Source organism: Homalodisca vitripennis, unplaced genomic scaffold (genome assembly GCF_021130785.1).
Source record: "Homalodisca vitripennis isolate AUS2020 unplaced genomic scaffold, UT_GWSS_2.1 ScUCBcl_147;HRSCAF=1385, whole genome shotgun sequence".
NCBI classification, from domain to species: Eukaryota; Metazoa; Arthropoda; class Insecta; order Hemiptera; family Cicadellidae; genus Homalodisca; species Homalodisca vitripennis.
This window is the reverse complement of record NW_025776271.1, coordinates 129962-154385: the sequence shown is the minus strand read 5'-3', so window position 1 is coordinate 154385 and position 24424 is coordinate 129962. Positions and strand designations below refer to the sequence as shown.

The window sequence follows — 24424 nt, the reverse complement described above, 5'->3', positions numbered from 1 at the left end:
GTCCTGTAGAGCACGGTAGACGCGGGTGTCCGGGAGCAGAGACGTTCTGGTAGAGATTGCCAATTCAGAGCACTGACTTTAATGTTAATGTAAATGTACAACAAATAGAGATAAACTAATATTTTAAGTGAGAGAGTAATACATGGGGGAGAGAGTAAGTATGGTAAGCAGTGGCTAGAGGGTACATAAGTGCCAAAGGCGGGATCGAGAGTATAATGAGCAAGCGTGCCTACGCTTGCAAGGTGGGCAATTGATAAGTCAACCGTTGTGATTGGTTGGTGAGTGTACAGTAAACAGCTGATTCGTGAAACAATGGTTCATTGGTCTGTCACTGTACGTGAATATTTTAATCCAGTAAGGAATGGTATTGTAGGCACTAGGCCGCAGAAAGATATATAGAATTAATGCAGTATATACAGTTTAGTAAAATAAAGGCAAATATGGAGTATAAATTGCCAAAAAATATATACATAATTATTGTTCAATAAAAGTAGCCTTTTCATATTAGGCAATAAAAAACAAGTTATTTACGCAATAATAATTAACAACGGCTATATATTCAGTACAATGCAAGCGACAAGCAAATGAATCAATTTTAATTCAGATCCAATTTATACAGTATTTCAGTAGTAAACCACTCAACAATAAGCAAATAATTTATTACTTGATACAATATCAGAAAGTAAATGGTAGGAAGCCGTGGCTTCGAATACAGTTTCCTGCTGAACAACTGACATCATAAGCTTATCGTTTTTAAATGACACACCAAATACCCATATGATAAGTGATGCGCAATGGAAGATATTCTAATCTCCTGATCCATTTTCTAAAATTTTACTTTAGCAAGTAGTAAATGCTTCATTTTTTGTTATAATTACAGGATTTTTAGGGCCTGAATTTACCAGTGAAATAAATAGAATGTCTCTGCAACATACCATGGTCTTTTATAGATTACTTGAGTTGAAATATACAGGCCAGTGTGGAGGAAAAACAAAGTGCGTAGTGTTTTTAGTGAGTGCATTTACAATATGAAAGGGTCATATCTTGATTTTAAAACAATTTTTTCTACGGTAATAGAAGTTCTGGTTAAAATAAATCTACTCCGTCTCTAAAGATATACAGAGTGTTTAGAAAAGTGTGCCACAAAATTCTGTGGCTGAAAGTACTCATGATTCCAAAAAGAAGATTATTCAAAAAAAGGTCGGAAAGTTTGTCGTTTAGGCGACCGTTTTGTATTTTATTGAAACAAATTATTATTTCTTGAAGTAGTAAAGCTACATATACCAAACTTTCCAGATATGCTATGACAACTAAGAGAACTCAAACAATAACTGTGTAATTTTCTATAATATAATAAAAATAACAAGGTGAAGTAACAAAACACCTACTATAGCTATTAAAACCTTATAATATACCAACTACTTTGCAATTTGTATTACCATTCCAACGCATATGTGAACACAATCACTTTAGAGGTATGCTTGCACAATCCCGGAATTAACCAAAATTCTGTTGATTGAAATGTATTAGCTGTTTTCCATCAGTAATAAAAAATGTACGAGATATCAACAATGTTGAAATTCTTATAAGAATGCAAACTATACTTTTTTCTACTAAATCCGTCAACGCATAAGAAAACATGTTCCTTTAAATTACAAAATCTAGAAATTACTATATGTTTTTAGTTATTGGCCTTTTATTCGTAAAAACTGGCAGAACTTCTCGGAAGAATTATCTAAATTTAATGATAAATGAGAGTGCATTTTGTTAAAACAAATTTAAACAAATAAATTACTCTATACTGCGTGATGCCACAATAAAAATTTGGATTAAATATTTTTAGCGAATTTTATTAATTATTGAATAACTGAAAATATTTCATTAGCAAATAACAACATTCACATGTCAGAAACTGTAATATTCATTTACAACTAAAATTTAGTTGTATGTTAGTGATTATGACAATATTAGGCGTAACATAAAATGCATATTTCCAACATGGGTAGAAGTCACGTTCACCTCACAATAAGGATTAACTCGAAATGATTATGAATTATTGTAGCATTTTTACTGATATCTCTATATTAATTTTAATGTAATTAAAGAGACAGTAACATTCTATTTGAAAAAGAAAACTGAAATAAAAATTAAAAAAATTGAAAGTCCATCTTTTTGTAAAGATGCTAAGGAAAACATTCACCTGAACATATTCAGAATGTCTGCACAGTAAAGACAAAAGATCTCACAAATCATCAAAGTTGATGTTCCGTTACTTAAAGGTGAGAACTCTTGTCCAAATTTAATAAACAATAATAATTTATCCTAAAACTGTAGGACTAGAAATATAGCTGCTCAGAGTTCGGGATTAGACACAAAACACTATCTTCCATTTTATATTTACGGAGGATAAGGAATGTTTGATTAATTTTAAGGTTGGTCAGTATATTACATAACGATAAACGTTCCTGTAAATTTAGTCGTTTTTGGGATATTAATTGTGCCATAAATAAAGAGGTCAACCTGAACTTTAGACAGACGTTTTTTAATTATTTATTAAGTTTGCACTTTTTTTTTAATTTATGTAGCCTATTTTTTAAATATATGTTACTCATTAATCTGAAATTAGAAACATTTCTTTATATATACAAACAACAGATGTACTTTTATATCTGTTTCTTGAACTTAAGTAACTAATATACTATTTTTTAAATAATTAACCCTCCAAGCGCCACTATCGCGCTGTGAGATATGTTCGAACCACATTAAAGTACTACTATCACGTTGTGCGAAATGTTCGTTTTTGTTAAATTACCGTAAAACGGTTTATTTAATTATTCTATAATTTTCACAGTGCAACGTGGGAGAGATTTCTCTACGCACTGGCTGTATTTTGTAAGCCTTTGGGTAAAATTAAAAATAACAGTCAGCTGATTTGTGTGGCTGTAGGTGTACATGTTTGGCCCAAAATACACTTCTCTGATCCGCGGACGTGTATATATTCTAGATAGAGGCATTAACGAAAAATCAATTTCCGTTTCAAAATAACATAGAACTCTATTATTCATTACGTCATGAGTGTGTTAACTGAAAAGCTAAGGACTTCGACTTAAGCATCTGTCAAATCTCTAAGCTGACCTAAATTGTTCGAATAGTTTAATTGTTACTCAAGTAGTCTAATAACATGAAATATCTCTCCAGCATTCTAGCTATTTTTTGGTACTTATAAAAATCGTTTCACTCTCCAAGGAACCCCGAAACACTGGTCTTTAAAAGAAAGTCTAAAATAAATCCCAAGAAAAGTTTTCAGTGATAATCACCTAACAAAAAAAATAATTTAGAATGTCGTTTAAACGGAATATGCCCACGATGTTTTTCTGTAAGCGATTGCCGCAAATAACAGTATTTATATTAAGTAAGGTTGCATAGAACGAAGAAAAATATTCCAATAACATTCCTAAGAATTAAAACTGTGTCAGACATTATTAAATAAGAAAACTGAGTAATCTATATATATAAAAGAAAGTCGTGTTAGTTACACTATTTATAACTCAAGAACGGCTGAACCGATTTGGCTGAAAATTGGTAGGGAGGTAGCTAAGGACTGGGAGAAGGACATAGGATACATAGGATTTTTATCCCGTTCCCGATTCAGGATTCCGCCCCACTGGTCTCTAAAAGTTACGGAAATACCCGTAAGAAATGCATTGCAGCAAACATATGTTATTAAGTGAAAGGGCCTGTTCAAATTTAATCAGCTGTTCTTTGTAAACATATATAATGCAACAAACTAATATGTTTATATAATTTAATTACGATTTTAAATTTCTTTACATTTATAGTTTGAAAGCATAAAGTAAGCTTAAGAGAATTAGCAAATTTTGTTTCAACTGTTTCTGCAATCACTGTTAAGCATAGACTTTACTATCCAGATAATAAAATTCAAATCTTACGTAAAAATTCACCTTTAACTGCAATATTTTTCTAATATAAACCATGGTCGTGCTTGATCAGGAGCAATGCAGATATCAAAATTACTATCTTACGTTGGCTACAAATATAAAGAATGTTATAAAACCCACCTTAGTTTTTTTTTGTTTTGTTTTGTTTACAGAAGTATGGTTCTCAGAACTCCGTGCATACATATTCTCTCGATCGAGACAACAAAGCAAGCTCAATAATGGCATCGGATATATGAGTATAAATAATTCGATCCAGAAGTCATACACGCGCAAAGCCTAAAATAAAAACCATATGCAATTTCGTTTAACATCTGGAGCTCATAATCATTAGACTGTAATAATATGTACCTAATATATGCTTATTTTCGTTTCAAAATTACATTGAGCGCCATAATTTATTACATTGTATGTGTGCAAATGAATTCGACTTTTGACTCCTGTCCACGCTGGGCTAATATAGTTCAATTGTATACAAAAATCATAGAATATTAGAGAGAAATTCCAGTTATTTCACAAGTGCATATTGAGACTGTTTTAAAATTTAAATCTTAAATAGTTCATGAGCTTGAAGTATCTTTCAGTGACTATTTTTCTCAGAAGGGTAATAAGGACGTTCAAAAGAAATATGCCCCCTATGTCCCAATTTTTCTGCAGGAAATCGCGAGGGAAGCCGTGGGTAACTGGGTATCTGGTTGTAATTGGTATTTTATGAAAATCAAGAGTTTTCGTTACAAAATACTACAAATGTATTGACGAACTAGCGGCTAATCGCGCATAACTGCTTTTACTAAGTAATATAAGGACTTTTCTAAAGATTGTGTGCGAAGCCGCGGGTAACAGCTAGTAGGTGATAAAAGACATCTATTTTTTAATCAAACAAAGGGTTTAATAATAAGTGTAAACATGTCGTGTCCAACGTGTCATATATCAGCTGTAAGACAAGACGTCTCCCCCTCCCCCTGTCTTGTGTGTTCTGCTATTTCCTTGTCCATAACATTTTCTGTGAGTTCCTGAGATTCAATGATCTCCGACCCTGATGTGGTAATCTTCTCTTCGTTATCTCCCTCTAGTTTCATTATTACTTCTACTTGTACTTCTCCCTCTCCGTGCCCCTTTTGTTTCTCCGTTACTTTATCGGTGACATCATTAGGACATGATTTAGAGTGCTTATCATTACTAGGATCTTTCGGTACTATATTTTTATCTTCATTGGTCAGAATCTTACATAACGATTTTCTATCACTTAAGTGATTTGCTAGATCAGTAGTTATCTCGTGTGGTTCACATTGACCGAATACATCAGATAACTGTTTACTTTCTCTTGTTTCTTCAGGACAGTCACAATGTCTCCCCTCCCTTCCATCTCCTACCATATTAGTGTTCTGCTCCGCCAACAACCCTGACAGTTGCGTGTTCTCGGCCACCAGGAGCGCCACCTTCTCCTCGTACCTAGCTCGCAGGTCGTTAAACATCTCTATTTGACAATGGTATTGGGCCTTAATGTCTTCATTCAACCTGTGACAAATACAATCATGTAACTATTTATTTACTCTTATACCGTTATTGTTGTTCGCCTTAAAACGTGTATGTTAATACAAAATATTCATGTATATTTGCGTGAAAAAGTATTACTCCACAGTATTCAGAAATACTTCTTAAATCTCATAACAATTACGAGTATAATTTATGAGTCCGTAAACTCATATTACCAGTTAAAAAAGATGCACGACTGAAAATAAGTACACAATAAACAAGTCAACATTTATATTAAAATATTTCTTCTCTATGGAATATCTGTAAGAGTTTATCTAGTAACGCGAGTGTAAGGGAGTTGCCCAGTATAAAGAACTAAATGGAATTTTACAGTCTATTTAGGTGCGTATGTCAGTGTTTTGGCCTAAAGATCGTCAAAAGTTTCCCACAAGCCACCACTTCTCAATGTATATGTGCTACGTAATGGCCAATATCAGAAAGGGAGTCAGACCCAATAAAAGCTGTGCATAAGGATGCACTTTTAAGGAAAAGTGAAACTCCATTAATTTTTCTTCACCATTAATGGTTTTCTGTATTTCATTTAATTTGGAGCATGAGTTGTAATTTGTTTTTCTCAACAGGCTCTATTAAAAAATAGTCCGTTACGGATTTGTGGAGAACTGCATTTTTATAATTTCAATATATGAATATACAAGTATGTAAACAGTGTGTCTAAAATTTAAACTACAAATACCTGTAAAATAACCTATAAATAACATTCATAAAACTAACCTGGAATTTCCAGACGCTGAGTGGTCCTAGAGGTGAGTAGCTGCCAGAAACTAGTTTCAGTAAGCATATAGTGTTTTAGAATGAGATTAATTTATATTGTAGATGTGGGTCAGTGCTCATAAATGTTTAAGTACTATTCTTATGAACAGAAACGGAGTCCAACTTTGAATCTTCTTACTAGTTCAACCATAAGGTATTGTTTGTACTGGGAAATTCAGACCACCCAATTGTAAATGCAAAGTTCAAGCGCCGATGTAAAAAACGCATTTTGTACGGCGTTTATTTTGATGTGAAAGAATAACTTTACATTGGTTTGGGTAATATAAGGACATTTTGAAATTTAAAACAATACATTTTACAGTGTTGTAACGAATTTCTTAGATTTTTTACATGTATGGTATTATTTGAAAGCTCTCATGAAACATCGGAATCGATATAAATAGTTCTATTTTTATACCAAGATCTGTGCTCTGACTTTTAAATGCTTTTCTTGTCTCGGCTGCATATTATTTCGGTTTCTGTAAGATTTTTGGGTGTATTTCATTAAAGAGTGTTTAAGAAAATTCAAGGCAGTCTACTGTAAAATGTTCAAAACAAATCATATCCATTATCAGATTACAATCGTCCAATTAAAAACCTTCTTATATTACAAAACCCGTTATAGTAGATTAATATTCACGTGCACAAAAATTAAACTAAATCACCTTAAACAGCAAAAAATATATCATCAGTAACAATAAACATAACTGCCACGGCTAAGTGACAATGCGATGAGTCCATCACGCGCCTGCAACATTTCAGCTGCAACCAGCAGTGCACGGGCAATGGCACGTCTAGTTCTCTACCATCATGGTAAGCAAAACTTATTAATTTTCTTTAGCCGTTATTTGACTACAAAATAGTATAAAATTGGTACAAATATACGGTTTAGTTAATTTTAATTTACGACAAAGTAGGTTTTTTTCAATACGTAGACCTGTGTGCCGACTTTTAAAAGGTTAATAACTGTCTTCAGTGATTGGTACAACATTTTATTTTTGTAATAAAAAAAGGTTATAAAAGGTAAAAAAAGAGTTCATAATTCTGATATAGTTTTTAAAACGATTCTTGATGGTCGGCTCACAGTTCTATACAGTTTCACAGTTGAATTATTAACATTGCGTTAGTGAAAAATTAAGAGCGCTTATTAATTTTAGTTTGATTACGCTAAGTATAATATACTATATTTATCACACAACCAATAGTTAATAACACTTTCTTAATTCCAAGATGCAGTACCTACCTTGCAGACTCAGACAAAGTGTTAAGGATGTTTTGTTGCTTATTTTTTCCAAATTAATTCTTTCCTCCATATCGTTCATATTTTCATATAGCTGCTCGACTTCAGTGTTTCTCAAAGCCAACAGGTCCTTCGTGACAGCTACTAGATTCTTCAGTGAGGTGCACTGCAATCCGATTGTTCACTAATGGTAAATGTTCAGACTCCAAATGACATGAATAATGCAATAATAAGTATGGTCATATAAGTAAAAGAAAAAAAATTATTTTATATTTATATATTGTTTCTTTGGCAATTGAAAAATTAACCATGTTTACCCTTTGTTTGTTATTTTTAACATTGGAAATAACATATTCATAGAAATAAACTCATTCTACAGTCAATTAAAATGAATTTTTAAAGACATACTTTTATTTAAAATCCCTCATGTATCTTATGTTTTGAACATGTATCTACTGACTCGAATATTAGACGTAAATATTTCATAAAATTACATCACATGTACGCCGTGAAAACATTTATTATACCTCAGTATAAGAGTATATTACCTCATGTTCTAATTATACTTAGTACCGATAATGCTTACTATACATGTGCGGTTTTTACGTACACTGTGAAATCATTAATAATACATATGCCAATATATTACCTCGCTTGACACTGAGTAACAATAACGTGTCATAATGAGACAAAAATATAGTTATTATGTACATTATACAAGCAGTAATTACATCCAATTATATTCTCATGTTTGACAGTAAGTAACAATAACGCATCATAATCAGACACATTATTATGAATGTTTGACAACCAGTAATTATTATTGCATACCACTACTTTAATCTCATTGTATCAATGGATTTGTTAAATAGCTTTGTAATAGATTTATAACGCTATGCTTTCCTGAATAAAAGTGGAGTAACTAAAATCATTTAAAACCACAATAAACATCTGTTTATAACAAACAGTTGTTTACCTCTAAAACAAAGCTTAGTTCTGTAGAAAATTTAAAATGAAAACTAGTTATTCCTTTAATGTTTTATAATTAACTACCTCTTAATACTATTATCATCATGTTACACATACAATACAAGACGTCGTTTTTAGAACGACATGAACAAGTCTAATAAACTGCACGATTAAAGAGAGGTACATTGCGGAAGTTATTATATCATAAAAATTATTACCAATAATGCAGGAAAACAGGGGACTGTATGTAAATAAATGATTGGAAGTGTGTTTTAATAAAGGGAATAAACAAATTGCTTTATAGTTTACAAAGTACTTTCAATCAACTCCACTACACAGAGTTAATGCAGTAACGCAGCTCTCATGTTGTGCTGAAATCCCAACGAAAACAAAATCATTGAATAATAAACAGCATCAAGAACAAAACTATTATTATTTTTATGCAATAAAATATATCTACACAAAGCGGAGTTATATTACATCACGTGAGGTTGTATTCATGCGTGTTATTTCAAATATGGGAAAATTTATTTATCTCTTTACTTTAACGGTACAACACCAATTTTACAAATATTACAAGTAGATCCAAATGAAACTAACATTAGATAATAAGTATACAATCTAACAAAACAATATCAAGGTATGTAAAAGATAGGAATTAATTGTAAAATAGAGACTATGTAGCTCATGCACTACACGTCACTTCCAGTCTCTCAGGAAACCAATAGCATCAGTCATTTGTACACATTGTCATCTTTCATTGGTGTACACACTGCGAGCAGCTTCTGTGTGTATCAGTCATTAGGCTCTAATTTAAAATATGCACACACAAATTGTTTGAAATGTTTATCTCTTGACTTTTACTTTTCTTATAATCACAGAACTGTAAATAAATCCAGAAAACAGTTCAATAAATAGAACAAAATTGGAAATTGGTCTAAACTGATGATTAAAGAGTTTTGACAAAATTCTTTGAGACATATATTTATGCGTACATGATATCTCAAAACCATCGTGCAATTTCAAACATCCATGCATTGTTTTCATAATTATTAAAACAAACTGCTTTGAAAGTGACGTACTAAAATGAATAAATTAGCCTTCCAAATTCTAAAAATTTAACTACTCAATATAAAAATATAACAAAAGTTTGATAATTTAATATAATTTCAATTTGAAAAGATAATCATTATGAAGCAAGCTGATAAATTATAATAATTTAGAGATGAAATATTAAATAAAATTATTGATTTAACTTAAGACAAGACAATACAATAAGATTTGTACGACAACTACCTGTAGAGTAAGGACTGTTCGTTGTTCCTCCAAATGTTTGCAAAGAGAACTTTTCTCCAGCAGCAATAAAACTACCTGCAAGATAAGTACCTCTTGTAAAAAATACATATATTGGGCAAATCATATGCAATGTAAGATGAATAAAATCTCTTTTTTTTACGTAATTAAACGTTATAGAACTACCAGTACACTATATTTGACCGTGATTTAAGCTATTTGTTAAAACCAGCGTATGAAGCTATCTTCAAGCTTTAGATACTTGTAATGTTTGTACTTATATACCTATTAGATTTGCATGAATGAGAATATTAAGTTCTAATATCAATATATATTAATACCCTATAAATGAAACAGTTCATAATAATAAATTCTTGGCTTGTTTGGACTTTATAATGGAAATAACTTAATTACTACAAAGAATAATAATGAAAATCCTGTATATTCCTGTGTATAATTGAACTCAATTTTGTAAGCAAAGATCCAAAAATCTTTGTAAGCATGAAATTGGATTGTAAATGACGAACCTGTCCCTTTAATAATAAAATAGGCCAATTATAGTGATAACAGTTGTGAGATGACACAATACCTTTCTAACCAAACAGTGAAGTCGAGAGACATGTTCCCGTAAGTCCTTTTCATTTCGATGATGAACGTCAAATCTCAGCAATTCCTTTAACATGGTCTTAGCATAGGTTGTGTCTCTGCTGCCGTTATTTTGGAATGCATCTGGCTGCTAAAATAGAACTATATTATTATAAGATAATTATGATAAAGTTCTCTAAAAATAATTCTGAATAAAAATTTTAAAACTATAATGAACTGCACTATACATGACATACTTGATTGAGTATCTAAATAGTGTGCGTTTGTCAACAGAGGACACCGGGTTTCGAATGAAATATCATAAAATTGCTTGTTTATTTATTTATTGGATCACTTTAACAGCTAGTGTGACACGATAAAAATCATGAGTTTGATACCATACTTAAATAACATAAAAAATTGGCATTGAAACTTTTTAGTCGACAGACTTTCAAGAACTAACAAACTAACTATAATATTGAACCTGAATTCTTGGAGAAACAGATTTTGACCACTAGAGCCACATAGACCGTAACATTCAAACACTGCGTAGGTTAAATCACAATCCCTCCACATATATATTAAATAAGCTATTAAAGTTCTTCCTTGCTCAGATTTATACATTTATGTACCAGTACTGCAATACTAGGTAGTGGAGTATATCTTAGTTATAAATCATATTTTAGATATAAAGAATAAGTTGTAAATACCTACATTTGAAATATTGAATTGTGAAGCGTCTTCTGGAATTATATTTTGATTTTTATCTGTAATCTCCATCATAGTATGCATCAGTAATCAATATGTACTTAATGTAACTAACAAGACAGTTAATTGAATTTGTTCTACTAGAATTTGTTTCCAAATATAAATTATTACTTAACTTGTAATTTAGAAAACCAACATGTTGAATTTTGCTTACAGTAGCTCTGTTTGCAAGAAAATATATGTTTATCTGAACTGAAAACACCTTGATCAGTACAAAAGATTTGGATTTTACTGGTAAAGTCAACGAATGGAGGCGTAATCTTTCCAGCAAAGACAAACAAGTTTGAAATTGCCTAAATTCTTTTACTTCCTACTTTTCTTTAAATCTTAAAATTATTTCGTCTTACGTATACTCTAGTGGTTAAAAAATTAACACATTTTTTTCTTTTAAATTTAGTTTATAGTGTATACCATCTCTATCCTACACGTAAGTTTTATATTAAAATTAAAGTTAGTACTGATGAACACGAGATGGACTCAGAGGATCTCATGTATAGAAGTTCAGAAGTTACTGTTAATTAACTTTCTTTTCTTGGTTTTCAGTAAAATATGTTATCTTTTAAACACAGACATTGCGTAATTATTTATATTTTTACTAGCCGTTATCCTCGGCTTCTCGCAAATTCGTAGGTTTTGTAGCTGTATGAGCACTTCTGGTTCAATGGAATTGTATTATCGACGCCAATGTTAAGATTGCTTTGTTGCCACGATCAAGAAGATATGTTAAAAAGAATATGTATTGTCTTTTTAATTTACTCAGACCTTAGTATGTGTTGGTCCATAGCTGATTTTACTTCATTCCCGATGATAAAAATAAATATATAGTTAGGCTACACAGCTCTGAACTCGTCAAAAGATAACTAATTTGTGTTTCATAATAGTGTTTAAATGTGTGGTAAAAAAAGACTACACTGTTTTGGCTCAATTAATATTTCATAACTTTAAGACCAATTACCAAGATGGCGTTTTTCGCTACTTAAAAGGCCAGTGCGGAGTAGCCAAGAGGTACTTTCGAAATAAGAATAGGCTTGTATTCATCCCTAGGACCGTAAGAATGTCCATGTAAAATTTCATTACTATGGATAGAATAATTTGAGTGAAATCAAAACAAACAAAGGGACTTTCGCATTTGTATTATTGTTAGGAAATTTGAGATTATAGTTGAAAGCTGAATAAAGTTGGTGTTTATTCGGACAAACCAGATAATTTTCATTTCGAAGAACATCATATGAATGATGAAGTCAACGTGATATATTTGGAACTTCATTTCATCAAAAGGAAATTAATAGAGGCTTCATATTTCATACGATCAGTGAACTATCAGTCGAAATTAGGCCGTTTTAATTACTAATTCTTAAAAATGAGTTAACAATGAAACATAAAGTATCAAACAGATCACTGATTTGTAACACAAAAATGCGGAGTAACAATACGATTTTCAGTTCATCTACAATAAATTAATAATATGAAAACCCCACTTTCGTTTCATTTTGTTGCCACCATGTTACTCTGCGTCAATGTAAAGACCTTATAAATTGTTATATTCTGGAGATGTTAAAAGTATTTAACTGTCACGAGACTATAAATTTACCTTGTCTTCTACTAAGTAGGGAATCGATTTAGATAAATACAGTTCATAAGGCGAGGTTCAAATACACGAAGCTATCTCGAAGTTGTGTTTGCATGTAACATCAACAACATTAATGAAGTTTATTAAGGGTAAATGAAAGCTGGATGAATCTAGTTTACGTGGAACAAAATTATAGAACAATGTCTGGTTACAAATTGGCCTAAAGGAATTTTATTTTCCCTTTAAAGTGTTGCAGTTAACAACAGTAGCAGCCGGACAGTGTAATGTATAAAAGAACTTCCTCGACCAACAACTGAGCACCTGAGTCTGACCTCAGGCGTCAGCTGCTGCACCAACAAACAGAGAGTGGAGATGTAACTGTGAGTTTGTGTTGGATTATTGAATCCTTGTCAATGAATTTGACCGACTCATGTTTAGCTAGATCGTTTCATCATCACGCTACCATAGCCATTAGTCTATTTTGCATGGTTCAACCAATAAGTGCTACAGGCAATATTTTGGTATACAACAATGAAAGAGGAACAATATAGAGATGCTTAATATTTGGTCGTATTCAGAAAAAAGCATATGTTTATATTTGCATAATCTCAAGGGTATTCTTCTGTTTGTTTTCATAATAAATTCTAGCAAAACCTTATACTTTTAGAGTAGAAGCATATCATTTTGTAGCTGAAAACGTTAATGGTTATTCATAAACTTTCCTTTTACTTCAATTAAAAAGCGTATCCTTCAGAAAACTGAATTTGGTTATTAACAGACACGCCTCTCTATTGAACGGCTGTTTCCACGATTTTCAGACCGACGGTAGATGTTATGAATGTGCGGGATGTGAAACATTACAAGTCCTTTTCAAGTACACTTGTTTCAGATTTTGGAATGTAATATCGAACATTTAAAATTGGTTGCGGACGTATTTTTAAGCGCAAGTGAAAACTCGATGCGTTGTTCTTGTGTTAATAAAATGAAGGTGCGCTTATGTTATCTCAGTTATCCTGGCTTTCAAAAAGTTATCGGTCAAGAACTTTGCGTAAGGATACTAAATCAATTCAATATTCACAATTACTTAAAAACCACTAATCTAAAACAATTCAACAAATACCAAAAATGTTACTCCAATAATAATTTAATAAAAATTACTTAAATAATAAATATGGAGCAAGCAACAGAAAGTAAATTATCAGACAGTGAGTTGCGTGTAGTCTTGCTTCCCCGCTATGTCCGTACTTGACATATGTAGCATCAGTCTGCAACCTCCCTTTGCGTCATGTAGTTGTCTTTGTGTGTGAAATGTTAGGGTTATTTTCACGTTTATATGTTAGATTACATGTATGTAGTCGTGTAATAGCACAGTAAATTAGAGAATATTTAACAACTGCTTACAAACACATTTTAACCTGTCCAACGTCAGTCAACAAGTTCAACATCAATTTCTCAATCCTTAGTTTATGGGGTCCTTGTGCGTTTTTAGAATGTCAAGAGCCAGTCTCATTTTAATTAGATCGCTGGTCTTCCGAGCCGTTTTCGTCACTCTCAGACAGGTCCTGTGCAACAGCATAGTTTTAGCCAACCATTGAATTTTTTTACCACTAATCATTATATCTATAGGAAAAGACATTAAACATAATACAGGAGATTAAAACAAAAACAGTAGTAATTTTATATAAAGTATTATTAAAGAATTTTCATGACATATAAATTATTGCAATCTCAAAGAAATCACACTGTAATAAATATGTTTTAAATGTTATACTCGCATTTCTGTATCCCTTTGAAATGGTGTACAATAACATTACGAATTTTCCAATATACTTTCATACTGTTGTGGATATCTTTGGGAAACGCAATTTAGGTAGTCACTTTGAAATACAAATAAAAAAACGTATACATATATTGATTGACAATTGATGTATTATATATTCATAAGAAATCATAGTCTGTACTTGAGCAAATATTAATACAAAAACCAGTAACAAAGGACGACCGAGCAGAGGAAAAACAACTCGATGCTTAGAGCTGCTGAGGTTATGTCAGACTATTAAAAGGTAACGAAAATCTGCTAAAGCTATGTTAGAGGACAAAGAGAACAGCTGCTGCTAATGAAGGTTCATTTGACCGCAACATAACATGCAACGTACGGGTGTCATCTATTGTTTGTAACACAATTGTACATCACTTGTGGCATGGATAATTAAACCCTTCCATCAAAGGTACAAAGCTAAACATATCATTTCGCTTTATATGAGGGACACGTGTTTGTGTCGGCTATTGATATTGAAAACTGTTAGCAACAAACAACATTGTGGTGCAACCAACTAGAAAAAAATGTCCTGAAAATTGACTAATTTATGTGTAACCAAACTCATTCTATTAATATTTTAGTACACGCTTGCAATTTTGCCAAAATCAATTCAAACTTTCGGTCGAAGAAAGGATAGGTTAATTGCTTTCCTCAATGATCTAAGCCAAACCTGTATACTAAAAGAAAACTACATCGATCCTAAGGTATGTAACAATTTAAACTCACTTATTGAGAAAATGAAAACATCTAACAGAAAAATATAAACAGACTCTCTTTACCTAATAGCAAGTCAGAGATGCCACTAGACACCGTTGCACAAAATATGATTCTTTGTAAAATAATGTTCGAAACATTTTTGTTATGTATTTCATATATACTATGATTTTATTTAAAAAATAGGTTTAAACAGCCGTTACAAACAAAAGTACATAACTAATTACTCTTTCTCACATTTAAAGTTTACTGATCATAGTTTTATCTCCGTCTCTAGAAAACATTACGATGCTAGGCGATCCAAAAAATTTAGAATTTCTTAACCTAATTTTAAATTAGATAAAAAAAGACTTTTTAAGTCTATTTTAATTAAATTACTTTAAAATAATTCCTTTTGTTGTAGAATTGATTTAAACACTAATTAAACTGTGTTTTCATTGACTACAAAGAAGATTAATGGTTTTAAATCAGTCAATATTTGAAATAATTTAATTTGTAAACCATAAATATAATTTTTGGTTAGTAATACTCGAAAAACTTGTTTTAAGTGAAATAGATTTAAATAATTCACTGAATAAAGTGACCAAATTAATTGTGAATATTATAAATTATATCAAGCTTATGAACTCCAATATTCTTTATAAATCAAATATCTTATTTTTATTTATAATTACCGCGATATCCACTGACTACTATACTCCACTGCTACTCGTTCAGGTATAACAACTGATCAGTAGAGCAGGAAGATTTCATGTTTCCCAACAAATTGGTTTTTCTGATTGGTATACTAACTTGTGTAGTAGTTAAGTATGGTTTCCATAGTGTAGGTTGAGCTACATTGAATATATATTTAATAGTTACTGTTTGTTTTTCTAAGTGCATGACTTAGTGGTAGTTGCCATTCACTAAATAACACAACACACAAAATAGTTATTTCTGACTTATGTGTAATTAACCCGCGTTTTTAAACTTTGTTCATTTTACGTACGAATTGATTATAGTTATTTTAGTTAAGTAAGCCTAACCATCTGAGGAAGATATTAGATTGCAGATATTTAATACTGATTTCTCGTGTCACTAACTTATGGCATATCGCCGCAAGATCCTGTGCCCTTCTATGGTACACTTCATATTTAGATATACGGCGTATATTATAAGGATGTAGCACTAATATTGTGTTTCAAGAAACAATATCAATCCTAAAAAAAATAATTCTTTTAACAATTTTATGTTTATGTTTGTCACTTCAATTGATATTTGTGATCTCACTGCAACTAATAGTTATGTAAAGTATAAATAAGTTATTGAAAACATATTTCAACTATTTGTTTGTGTTTTGGCAATTTATAATCCGGGCTGTATAAATCATATCAAGCCGACAGAATCATAGAAGTTATTATTTTCAATGTTTATACATTTCCTATTTAAGTTTAAATTGTAAAAACACTTATAGTATTAAGAGCGCGATAATTATGCCAGTCTGTCGAGAGTTGTATATATGTTCACACACTCTACAGTACACATTATTGATTGAGTTAAAATATTACAAAGTTCCGACCTACTAGTTTATTACAAAAAGTATGATGTTGTTCTTATTTCTGCCGTGAAGCAGAAATGACCCTGTTTACATGTTTTCTTGTTGTAGATCTCTCATTTCCTTCCAATCTCTGAAGAAAAAGAATCTTGTTTTCTTGAATATTCCCTAAAGGGAATCACTTTTTCATTCAAAAAAGGTGTGATGCTTCAGTTTAATACTTTTATAAACTCATTCTATCCTAGAACATACCAATAAACTATACAATAAAAATGTTGTCATGTTTATAAATTATTGAAATATTTTCCAGAACTCATGCTTCCAGACTATAAGTTAGTCCACATTATTGATTAGGCCACGTGTTTAGTATTATTTTTATTACAATACTTTTTGTTCTTACCATGGTAACAACTTATATTCAGTTGTATTCGTTATAGGGAATATTTTCAACAAAATATCTACTTCAATCATAAATTATTTATAACTAGCTGTTACCGAATTGAAGGAAATAGCCTTTTTAGTGAAAGTATTTATGATGTAATACAGTCGAACCTTCAGATATTTTTGAAACAGAAGTAGACATATATCAGGTAAATATTATTTCAGTATCAATGGCTAAGGGACTAACTGTATGTTACACGTGATTGTCAATTGTATGTAATACGCTTGTAGGAGTATGCATTTCTGATTTACATAAATTACATTTACGGACAGTTCAGTGTTCCTGCCCTGTGCCTCGATAAAATATTATATATAAATTTTGGAATATTTATTCGATCAAAAACGCCAACTTTCAGCTATTTTAGCTTAATTTTGGTCTAATTATATTTTAAGTATTATAGTTAGAGATGGCTTTTTAAACCCGATCAATAACATATACATTATTACCTAAGACTGAAAAGTTAATGCGGTCAATATGTATAAGTTCCTACAGTTTAAATTCGCTTGGCCTAATTTATTTACAGTTCCACAGTTGATTTTATATTATTGCACCAGGAAATTAATTTATGTAGGTTTCGAAAATCTACTTACATTGAAAAACACCTACCTCTAGTGTACGAGGTTCATTTTGCTTTCTATACCCGCCTAAAAAAATCCAATACATAAAATTCAATAGATTACTTCGAGGTAAATCAAATATACTTCCGGCACTTGCAATTTCGGTATAGGGGAAAGATTTAAAAATCCTTCAATTTAAGCTAAAACTTTCAAAATAATCGTTTATAATAATATTGTTAAGTGACAGAAGTCTGATTCTGTTCGGATTGTAGTTTGGGGAAAAAGAGTTCGTTGAGGCATGTTAGTGTCTATCCACATGTTCTTTGAAAGTAACATTTACATGCCACATAGCATCACATTCCAAAGTTAACCAACCGGATTTGAGTTCTGTATGTGAAAAGACTCATAACTTTTATATAAAATACAAATATAAAAAATAATTAGCCAAATCTGTTAGCCGTTCTTGAGATTAGGGCTTAGCAATATCAGTGATTCATTTTTATTTAAAAGATTAATTATATAATATGCTTCGCAGATTTAGTTCTCTATTACCACTGAATTATTCTATAGGTTTTGACTCAATTCACTGTGAGATGTCGTTTGCAAAATTTTATTACTATGGATTGTGTGATAACGTGGTCGATTGGATGAAGTCTTACTTGAATGACAGGCAGCAGGTTACCAGGCTAGGAAGTGAAATATATGGACAGTTGATGAGAAAAAAGGTGTTCAGCAAGGTCTGAGACGAACTCTGTACAACTTGTTCACATCTACTTTTCAGTGTTCATACAGAGTTGCACTGCTCATTTATATGCAGATGACTCCCAATTGCATATTTTTTATGAATCTTGGCAGATGGAAGAGATCAGGTGAACTAAGACAGAGGGAGTTTTCGAAAGGTCGGTTATCAATGGACTGACTGAATGTTGGCAAGTACAAGGTTCTACACACAGCACCACACGCTTTAATAGAGGGTATGGAGGTTGGAGAGAATTTGACAGTCTGTGAGAAGATCAGAACTCTCTGCTTGATGACTCTCTGCGTGATGTTAGATTAGCAAGTACACCTTCACTGATTGTCACCCACTCTAACCAAAGTACCAGGGCATTTATAGATTTAATACTTTATTGCCAGAGGCTTAGGCAGTCACTGCCCTGCAGTTCTGAAAATGGCAATATCACCTCAAGTAGTGACACTGAGTAAATACAAATACTCCTTACTAAAATAGTCTTTCATTTTAAATTGACGACAATTCGCTTATTAATTAATGGGAGGCGTTAACATTTCTGGCTATGGCGGTCATATTCAGGATACTACACGTTCCACTATTGATTCTCCACCTTAGTACATGAATGAAGTATTTATGTAACGGGAGTTTTCAATATTAGGGTGATTATCCACTGTGATTAGAAGCTACTTTTGTCCAAAATTTCAAGCTAAAATAGAAGAAGAAACTCGTTTACTATATTGTGTGTGCGTAAAACATTTTCATTCAAATTTGCACTAATTCCTTATTGTTTCCCACTACAAGGATCACGGAAAAAAATATCACTACTATTAACATTAAAACCATAATATTTTGTTTGTCATTTTTTTATATAAAGTTTTTATACAGTTACGAGTATGTAAATAGTTTGTCAACTGTACATTACATATTAAATAAACTAAGATTAAGAATTTTTTCAGATTAAACTGTAAATGTATTGAAACATTGGTGCGCTCTCATCAGTAGATAATGAGTTGAACTGAAACAACTGATAGAAAGCTAATGAGATCAAAGTAGCTCAGAAACGCATTATAATTTTTCAATTTGTCAGTAAACCTATTACAGTGTCCATGAAAATTAATCGCTTCATTATCCTCCATCTTTTCAATCTCTTAATTCAACTGCTGATGGGAAATAGGTAGAGTTACTTATTGTTAAAAATTAATTAAACACATTAGAAGCCTTTATTGTTGTTAGATTCAGTTTTGTTATGTATCGTATTACGAAACCAACTGCATTTGTAAAAGGATTACGAATCTTAAGACTTATTTCACACTCTTTGAGGAAATTTGGTAGTAGACTGTTGATAATCAACTCATACAATCCTACGTCACATCCAGATTCAATCTCTCACTATGTAACGAGTGTTTGATTGTTTTCATTAAAATAACAATCTATTTCAGTGGTTTTTAATCATTTTTTTATTTTGGGTTAAAGTTTAGCCTGTCACTGGAGAGGCTGATTAAATTAAATTTGTATCTGTCTATCCATACGTTGACTCACGAACGGATTGACCTATATACTTGAAACTCCATTTCCGTCTGGGCATCATCGAGTTCAATAACTGTGCATGTTACTCACTGCATGAGCTTTGGCTGTAGGTTCGTGAAGATTTTTACATGAGTAACCATGAAATTTTAACATGTAACATATTAATGCATGTAGCGTAATGAAATGAGCAATAGATTTGAAACTTTGCATGCAAACATCGTGAAGTTTTTTTCGTGATTCGTGATATGACGTAGTCATATCAAAATCCGTATCTGAAGTGTGGTGTCAGAATGAGTGGTACATTCAATTAAAATATATCAATTTCATAGTGATAAATTTCAGAAATACATAAACCCCCATAAGTTCGGTACAGAGTTCTGAAACTCTACATGTATGTTAAAGTGGTATTAGGTTTGTTTAATTTCATCAAGTCTTAAAGTACAAAACCTATTCTGGTTCTTGAGAAGGATAAAACATTTACAACAATATTTTTTACAATTCTAAGTGTACCATTTTAAGTGTAAAAGTTAATATACAGTCACGATTGTGTGGCAATAGTTCTTTACGAACTCCTCATTTTATAAATCAGAACATACTAGCACTTTGTTTAGCAATGATGTTCCAACTATATTGAAGTCCTTAAGATAATTAGATCCAAATTTACCTTTCGTTTTAAGATAGTTATCTAATTTATTAAAGTGTCAAAAATCCTTGAAACATAATATTAAACATACATCCAAACATTTAGGATTAAAATGTGTGATGAGGAACTCTCATATGACTACACTTGAAAGAATACTCTTTACATCATAAAACCAATCATTTATCTGTAAGTTCAGTTTGGAGAGAATAAAACAAAACGATAACACTGCACAGAACTAAGGCCACTACAGACACATGTTGTACACCGTTGGTCAGAGGGAGTGGGGTGAGCGGGTGACTGTTATGAAACTGTCGATGCCATTTCTTATATACTTTTCAAGAGGCGGAAACTGGGTTCACGATCTCGGGCCCGGACCTTCTGTCCAACTCTTATGTTTCTTTTGACGAGGGGGTTGTCAATTGATCGTTGCGCACATTAAACATGCGTTTTTAAATTTGGAATTTTGAGAGAATATAATATCACACACACACACACACACACACACACACACACACACACACACACACACACACACACACACACACACACACACACACACACACACACACACACACACACACACACACACACACACACACACACACACACACACACACACACACACACACACACACACACACACACACACACACACACACACACACACACACACACACACACACACACACACACACACACACACACACACACACACACCACACACACACACACACACACACACACACACACACACACACACACACACACACACACACACACACACACACACACACACACACACACACACACACATATATATATATATCTAATATATATACAACCGCATGTGTAACTGACTGACTGACTGACTCACTCACTCACTCACGTATACTAATTCTAACCTACTTCCAGATGAGTTAGAGACTTGAAATTTGGTACACAGATAGCTTTCCACGTGTAACCACCAGGAAAATCCCGAAAAGTGAGAATTTTTCATTTTCAACCCCTCAAAAAAATTCCCAAAAAATCGCGCATTCTTCACCCCTGCAGGCATTTTTTTGTAAGCCCGATAGCGGGCGAACCGTTGGAGCTAGCTCGGATCTGACGGAAAATTCATGGTCAGGAATGAAGTGAACTACAAAAAAAGGTCTAATGACTTTTTGCTCTATCTTCCATGGTTAAGCGACAAAACGCTCGAACATTTTGAAATTCCAGAGATTTTTTCGATAAAAATAATGTTTTTAAGCCCGATAGCGGCCGAACCGTTGGTCGTAGCTCAAATCTGATTGACCCATCAAATTAGCAAATTGCGCGATCTACAGAAAAGGTCCAGTAATCTTTTGTCCTATCTCGATTGGTTTGGCCGAAAAACGTGATTATGTACAATTTTGTTGTAACTTTTACGCGAAACTTTTTGTTTTTGGGGTCGATAGCGGCGAAACCATTGGTCGGAGGTCAAAATAAGACTAACGTTTTATTTAGGAAATAAAATGACCTACAAAAAAAGGTCCAGTGACTTTTTACTATATTTCCCTTAGTTTGACCCGCAAAAACGCGATTAAGTGAAAATATTGGACATTTTCGCCTAAAAATTTACATTCCGGGCTTGATAGCGGCTAAACGGTTGGTCGTAAACTCAAAACAAATTTTTAAACGGGATTTAGGAAAATCACGTGATCTACAGAAAAGGTTTCAGTGACTTCGGGAGTTGGCTGAGCGTTAGCTAAGCGTCAATAGTAGATAGGGACAGAGGAATATTTATTATGTTCACAGACACAATACCCTCTAAAAAAGGCCCAAGTGTGTCATTAACCCCCGGTAATATTAACCACCCCCCGGGGATTTCCTGGTATGACCTGATAACCTCCTGTACATTCAACCCCCTGATGTGTTAACCCCCCTGGTAACATTAAACCCCCCAGGGAATTTCCTGCCATGACCTCATGTCCGAATTTTACCAGTCACCAAATCTCTTAACCCCCCCCCCCTGGGAAGATCCTGGTATGACCAGATAACCCCCTGGAGACTTATCCCCCGGTAACGTTAACCCCCCCTGGGAAGTTGTTCATATGACCAGACAATATCCTGACGAAATTAAACCCCCTCTTGTCTTAACCTCCTTAACATTAATCACCCACCCAGGGAATTTCTCGCCTTGACTAGATAGTCTCCTGGTGATATTAAACCCCCTGTTCGACTTAAAATACTGCCTTGAGGTCGGTTTTTATTATGTTTATACTAAACAATTCAAGATAGCTGACCCGTGCAGACTTTTCTCCCGAGCTCATTTCTGGCTAAACCATAGGTCGTAGATCAGATCTGAGGGCACAATCGAAAGACAAAATTAAATTTCCAACAAGAAAGGTCCAGTCACTTTTTGTCGTATCTCTAACGGTTATCTAATATATATACAACCGCATGTGTAACTGACTGACTGACTGACTCACTCACTCACTCACGTATACTAATTCTAACCTACTTCCAGATGAGTTAGAGACTTGAAATTTGGTACACAGATAGCTTTCCACGTGTAACCACCAGGAAAATCCCGAAAAGTGAGAATTTTTCATTTTCAACCCCTCAAAAAAAATTCCCAAAAAATCGCGCATTCTTCACCCCTGCAGGCATTTTTTGTAAGCCCGATAGCGGGCGAACCGTTGGAGCTAGCTCGGATCTGACGGAAAATTCATGGTCAGGAATGAAGTGAACTACAAAAAAGGTCTAATGACTTTTTGCTCTATCTTCCATGGTTAAGCGACAAAACGCTCGAACATTTGAAATTCCAGAGATTTTTTCGATAAAAATAATGTTTCAAGCCCGATAGCGGCCGAACCGTTGGTCGTAGCTCAAATCTGATTGACCCATCAAATTAGCAAATTGCGCGATCTACAGAAAAGGTCCAGTAATCTTTTGCCCTATCTCGATTGGTTTGGCCGAAAAAACGTGATTATGTACAATTTTGTTGTAACTTTTACGCGAAACTTTTGTTTTTTTGGGGTCGATAGCGGCGGAACCATTGGTCGGAGGTCAAAATAAGACTAACGTTTTATTTAGGAAATAAGATGACCTACAAAAAAGGTCTAGTGACTTTTTACTATATTTCCCTTAGTTTGACCGCAAAACGCGATTAAGTGAAAATATTGGACATTTTCGCCTAAAAATTTACATTCCGGGCTTGATAGCGGCTAAACGGTTGGTCGTAACTCAAAACAAATTTTAAACGGGATTTAGGAAATCACGTGATCTACAGAAAAGGTTCAGTGACTTCGGGAGTTGGCTGAGCGTTAGCTAAGCGTCAATAGTAGATAGGGACAGAGGAATATTTATTATGTTCACAGACACAATACCCTCTAAAAAAGGCCCAAGTGTGTCATTAACCCCCGGTAATATTAACCCCCCCCCGGGGATTTCCTGGTATGACCTGATAACCTCCTGTACATTCAACCCCCTGATGTGTTAACCCCCCTGGTAACATTAAACCCCCCCTGGGAAGATCCTGGTATGACCAGATAACCCCCTGGAGACTTATCCCCCGGTAACGTTAACCCCCCCTGGTAATTTGTTCATATGACCAGACAATATCCTGACGAAATTAAACCCCCTCTTGTCTTAACCTCCTTAACATTAATCACCCACCCAGGGAATTTCTCGCCTTGACTAGATAGTCTCCTGGTGATATTAAACCCCCTGTTCGACTTAAAATACTGCCTTGAGGTCGGTTTTTATTATGTTTATACTAAACAATTCAAGATAGCTGACCCGTGCAGACT

General features: G+C 33.0%; 1 protein-coding gene across 1 annotated transcript; it reads right to left on the bottom strand.

The window, feature by feature from the left end:
- Positions 1 to 5469: 5469 nt before the first annotated feature.
- LOC124370393 lies at positions 5470 to 11239 on the bottom strand. Its single transcript, XM_046828678.1, has 4 exons — positions 11065 to 11239; positions 10355 to 10501; positions 7507 to 7669; positions 5470 to 5474 (listed from the first exon to the last, which is right to left on the bottom strand). Exons 1-4 carry the CDS (start codon positions 11140 to 11142, stop codon positions 5470 to 5472), a joined length of 393 nt encoding a protein of 130 aa, XP_046684634.1. The 5' UTR covers positions 11143 to 11239.
- Positions 11240 to 24424: the final 13185 nt, after the last annotated feature.